Source organism: Coenobita brevimanus, chromosome 1 (assembly GCF_032717465.1).
Source record: "Coenobita brevimanus isolate Jiangsu-jjx chromosome 1, ASM3271746v2, whole genome shotgun sequence".
Classification (NCBI taxonomy): Eukaryota; Metazoa; Arthropoda; class Malacostraca; order Decapoda; family Coenobitidae; genus Coenobita; species Coenobita brevimanus.
Genome location: NC_136954.1, coordinates 52455574 through 52461391, shown reverse-complemented (window position 1 = coordinate 52461391; position 5818 = coordinate 52455574). Strand labels below are relative to the sequence as shown.

General features: G+C 47.1%; 1 protein-coding gene across 1 annotated transcript; it reads right to left on the bottom strand.

Annotated features, from left to right (window-relative positions):
• Positions 1–1855: 1855 nt before the first annotated feature.
• LOC145397385 (uncharacterized) lies at positions 1856–3922 on the bottom strand. Its single transcript, XM_080270498.1, has one exon. The coding sequence runs from the start codon at positions 3920–3922 to the stop codon at positions 1856–1858; it is 2067 nt and encodes a 688-aa protein (XP_080126624.1).
• Between the last annotated feature and the right edge of the window lie 1896 nt (positions 3923–5818).

Sequence of the window (5818 nt, the reverse complement as noted above, 5' to 3'; positions counted from 1 at the left end):
TCACTTCACTGTACTTCTCAGCCTCTGATGGAGCTAAGTGGTGATATAAGTCTAAGGCTTTGCCCTGCAAAAGTGAAGCAAGACTTATTGCCCATAAGTCCTTAGGCCACTTTGCGCTCGTTGCAAAGCGTTCATAGCAGAGAAATATGCGTCGATATTATCGTGTTTCTCATCAAAAACAATCAACTTAGGCAGCTTTATCAGTTCAGACTGCGACGAAATTGCAGTATCGTCTGGAGAGGTTTTGGCTCTTACTTCTAACTCACGCACCCTTAATTCCTCCCATTTCAGTTCTCTTTCTTGCCTCCTTTCTTCACGTTCTGCTGTTTCTTTTTCTCACTCCCACTGCAGTCTCTCAGTGACAAACTTATGTAATTATTCATCGTCAAGTCCAAGTTCACGGCCAACATCCACTTTACGCTGCACTTCCATTGCTCAGAATCACTCATTACCCAACACTGAATAAGCTAGTCCCTGTTCGGGCGCCAAATAGTAGGGTTCTTGGGGATACGACCTTACTACCAGCAGGCAATAGAGTGTCAAGCAACTTTGATACATAAATGTATTTATATATTAATGAGTTAATTTACATATTAAACATTTATGTTTCTGGACCCAAAATACTCAATACCCCAAACAATACACAACTCCCAGGCAAACACTTAAATTCTCGGAGTTCTGTTTTTGGGCTCCACACCATCCTCGGGGCCTCCACACCATCCTCGGGGCCTCCACACCATCCTCGGGGCCTCCACACAATCCTCGGGGCTTCCACACAATGCCCAGGGCTCCACACAGTTCAAACTCATGGTGGCATTCACCCCGTCACCACTCGCTAACGCACACCCACACACGCCGGGTGCCCCAGCACAATGCACTATAGGCCTTATCCACTGGTTCCCAGTCCTCCTACACTGGGGTCAACCAGGGTGAAAGGCTGGCTGGGAGGTGCATCCGAGGGCGTTGTGATCTGCTGCTAGTCTCACCCTGATTTTGGCTGGTGCTCGTCTGCCCTCGTCTCGAGCTAAGATCCCGACGATACCTCCGGAACACAGTTTTCGAGGAGTCAGAGCTGCTATGAACAAAGTTCCGTCAGTGTCTCAGGTCTCAGAATTATTAGGCAATCTTATTACACTTTCCTTACTAAACCTTGTTAATTAACAGGCAATTTTGTTTCCTAACAATGCCACCCAACTTTAAGATTTTTTTTTTTCTCAATTAAATACTGCGGCTTAAAAAATCTGCACCAACCTTATCAATTCCCTTGATGTAGTTTACTGTAAAGATAAATTCCTGGAGTTTAAGAGTGCATCTTATCAGTCGTCTGTTTAAATCCTTTGCAGTATCCAAATATGCAAGAGGGCGATGATCTGTCTCCAGTATAAACTCTCTTCCGTAGAGATACTGATAAAACTTCTTCGTTGAGCAGACGACTGCCAGCAACTCCTTCTCTACTACACAGTATCTCTGCTCGGCTCGAGACAAATTCTTACTGGCATAGCACACAGGCCACTTCACTTCGTGACGCTCTTGGAGAAGAACTGCTCCCAGTCCTGTGTCAGATGCATCTATGCAAAGAATAAATGGATTAGTACAGTCCGCTAGTTTAAGTATAGGTTCACTTGTGAGTGCTCCTTTAAGTTTATCGAATGCTTGGTTGATTGATTGATTGATTGAAGAAATTGAGCGTGGCGGCTTAACAACTAAGGTCATTGCCGCCGTAAAAGAATTATAATTGAAATATCAATAAAGGTGAAGTCTTGATGCAAGATAAAGAAAACGATAAAACAAATAAAATAAGAATATAAAAGATGCTGACATAAAACAACCAAAACTAAAACAAATTAAAGTAAAACTACAACATCTTGAGGAAGCCAGCCTCCTCAAGAAAGGAGAAATTTGCACCCCCCATCACACATGCTTCGTCTTCCAACAGGGAGGAGAGATGGTAGAACCCGTCTCCTGAGCGAAACCTGGAGAAACACCGACGGCGAGCATCCCCCAGACTGGGGCACTCAACCATAAGATGCCTCACAGTCAGAGGCACAAGACAATCATCACAAAAAGGGGGAGGGTCCCCCACCAAAAGATGCCTATGTGTCAGTCGTGTGTGGCCGATTCTGAGACGAGAAACGATAACCTCCCACGAGCGTGGTGATGGCATAAATGTCCGGGGGCCCACCTCTTTCTGCACCTCCCTGAGCTTGTTGGGAACAGGAAGAGAATCCCAAACCCGCTGCCAGGAGGCTTGGAGAGCAGACCTAACTAGTGGGAAATAATCTCTGAAAGGGAGAGGTGTGCGGGAAGCAACAAGAGATGCCGCGAACCTTGCCACCTCATCAGCACGCTCATTACCCGAAACATCCACATGAGCTGGCACCCAACAAAAAGAAATCCTCCGGCCACGACACTTATGATAATAGAGCTTATGTAAAATCTTCAGAACCAAGGGGTGGGGAGAGTTAAAATTTTCGAGGGCAGACAAAGCTGCCCTGGAGTCACTAAAAATAGTAAAATTCATAGCCTCATGCAGTAAAATAATGTGCAGAGCCATCAAGATTGCAGACAGCTCTGCTGTAAAAATAGAGGCAGATGAAGTAAGACTGCCCCATTGGCTAAAATCAGGGAAGACGACCCCATATCCAACGCCAGCATCAGACTTGGAACCGTCAGTAAAAACTGGCACTGATCCTGAATGCACAGTGGCATGGGCAAAAAACTGGGTGTGAAGTACCAGATCAGATGTCACAGTCTTATGAGCGGTTGGAAAGCAACAAACCTCCACCTCAGGCAACATCCAGGGAGGGATCTCACTTACCTCAATGCTCTGCACTGGGCCCCGCCGGAGATCCAAGGAAGATAAAATATCCCTCGCCCTGTAGCCAAAAGGACGGGGGAATCGAAGATGGAGAGTAAAAAAAGAGGAGTGAGTGTGACTCAAAATACATGCAGTAGTGGGTGTCTGTGGAAGACGCTGGGTCCTGTACCAGCAGCGAGCAACATGGGCTTGACGTCGAAGCTCCAGTCCCATCTCCTCCGCAGTCACAAGTAAGCTTGGGATAGGGGAGGTACGGAATGCTCCAGTAGCCAAACGAAGGCCCGCGTGATGCACAGAATCCAAGACACAGAGCCGGGCAGGGGTGGCTGATGAGTACACCTCACATCCATACTCAAGTTTGGACAACACCAGAGCCTTATGGAGCAAGAGAAGGGAGTGGCTGTCTGCACCCCAGGTCGTATGAGCTAAAACCTTAATAAGATTTAATGCCTTAAGGCAAGACGTCTTAACCCTTCGAAGGTGTGGGACCCAGGTGAGGTGGGGATCAAAGATGAGGCCCAGAAACTTAACCTTCTCTGAACAGGCAATCCTCTGGCCATTCAAAAACAGATCTGGGTCAGGGTGCATCCCACGAACACGGCAGAAATGCATAACCGTCGTCTTAGAGGGAGAGAAACGAAAGCCACGCTCCTGAGCCCAAGCCGAGACTTTATCTATGGCCAGCTGCAGTCGACGCTCTGCCACAGACATGCGGGACGCAGCAAAGGAGATTGAGAAGTCGTCCACAAAAAGGGAGCCTTGTACTTCTCGAGGTAGAACCCCAACTATACCATTGATAGCAACAGCAAACAATGTAACACTCAAAACGCTACCCTGAGGCACACCCTCCTCTTGGGTGTATATTTGAGAAAGCTCACACCCCACTCTCAATTGAAACTTCCTCTCTGATAAGAAACTCTTGAGCAAGAGGGGTAGCTGACCACGGAGACCAAAACGGTATAGGGATGACATAATCCCATACCTCCAAGCTGTATCATATGCCTTCTCGAGGTCAAAGAATACCGTGAAATGGTGCTGCTTCGAAGCAAAAGCATAGCAAATGGAGGACTCAAGACGTAGAAGACTATCAACTGTCGATCTCATCTTTCTAAATCCGCATTGAGACCGAGTTAAAAAAAACCCATTCTCCAAAAACCAAACAAGGCGGACGTTAACCATCTTCTCAAACAATTTGCACAAACAGGAAGTCAGGGATATCGGGCGATAGTCAGAAACTACACTCAAGTCCTTCCCAGGCTTTGGGATAGGGAGGACTATCGCCAGACGCCAGCTAGCAGGCACCACACCCTCCTCCCAAATTCTGGGGGTAGGGGAGTTTCAAGAATACTCCCCAGTATCCCTGCTTGTCGTACGAGGCGGCTAAAAGGGTTGGTGGTGGGCTAGTGCCCCACCCCATAAAAAAGAACTAATAAAGCGCCTCGGACCTGGACGGACCATACGTTGACGACTAAGGAACGGACAAAGGACATTCTGAGGGTAGAAACGTGGAATGTGAGAGGAGTGAATGATGAAGTGAAAGAGAGAGAGATTGTCCAGGTGCTTGAGGATGCAAAAGTGGATATATGTGGATTGACTGAAACTAAATGGAAAGGTGAAAGGATGAGAGAATGGGAATACGGTGTAGGTATATGTGCGGGAGTCAGTGAGAATGAGAGGGCAAGAGAGGGAGTATGTCTGATGATAAGCAAGAAGTGGAAGGAGAATATAAGAGAGTATGGAACAGTGGGTGCAAGGATTGTATGGGTGAGGATGGAAGTAGGTATACAAGCATGGCCGATTGTATGTGTGTATGCTCCAACAGAGGATCGAGTGGCAAGAGTGAAAGATGAGTTTTGGGCGAGAGTAGAAGCATGTATGGACAAGTTTGAGAGGAGCGAGAGAGTGCTGTTGATTGGAGACATGAATGGCAAAGTTGGGAATGTACGAGTGGATGGAGTGGTTGGTCAGTGGGGTGTGCCAGCTGAAGTAGATGGGAATGGTAGTGCTTTGGTGGACATATGTGCTGGTAAGGGGTTGGCAATAGCCAACACCTACTTTCGTCATAAGATGATCCACCGGTATACATGGAGAGTAATGAGGAGGATGGATGGTGAACTTGTTGAACGAAAGGCAATGATAGACTACGTGTGTGTGGATGAGCGAATGAGAAGACAAGTGTTGGATGCAAGGGTGTGGAGAGGGTGGGGGAATGGAGTCTCGGACCATCACTTAGTGATGGCCAAGGTAGAGTTGCAAAGAAAGTGGTTGAGGAGGCGAAGGGGAAGACAGGAGGAAGCAGCTCCTGTGAGAAGAGTGGAGAAATTGCAAGATAGTGAGAAAAGGACAGAGTATAAGAGCATAGTGGAAGAAAGATTGGGAAGGTATGAGCTAGAGCAGATGGAAGGGGTGGAAGACGTATGTAAGATATTCATGGAAGAGATAAGCGCAGCGTGTGAGTCGGTTTGTGGAGTGAGGAGGAGATGCAAGGGTGTGCAAGGGACAGCATGGTGGAATGATGAGGTGAAACGAGCTGTGGAACAAAAGAAGAAGGCATATGGTGAATGGTTGGCGAGTAGAGGTAGAGGAGAAGATGAGAGAGAGAAGAGAGAGGTATATGTGAGCAGGAGAAGGGAGGTTAAGAGACTGGTGAAGGAGAGTAAGAAGAAAGTGGATGAAGAGTTTGGGAGGAATCTGAGTGTGAAATGGAGGGAGAGTAAGAAATTGTTTTGGAAGGAGGTAAAGAAAGTAAGGCAGTGTGAAAGGGGAAATAGTAGGGGAGTGAAAGATAGGAATAATAGATTGTTGGTGGAGAAGAGAGAGAAATTGAGGAGATGGAAGGAGCACTTTGAGGATTTGTTGAATGTAGAGAGTGAGAGCAGTGTGAGTATAAGTGGTTGGGGAATGGCTGGGAGAAGAAGAGTTGAGAGGAGGGAGGAAGAGATCAGTAGGTCGGAAGTAGTGGAAGCGATGAAGAAGATTAAGCTGGGAAAGGCCCCAGGA

Coding starts and splice junctions, on each gene's coding strand:
- LOC145397385 (XM_080270498.1), bottom strand. CDS start 3,922: ATGAGATCGACAGTTGATAGTCTTCTACGTCTTGAGTCCTCCATTTGC.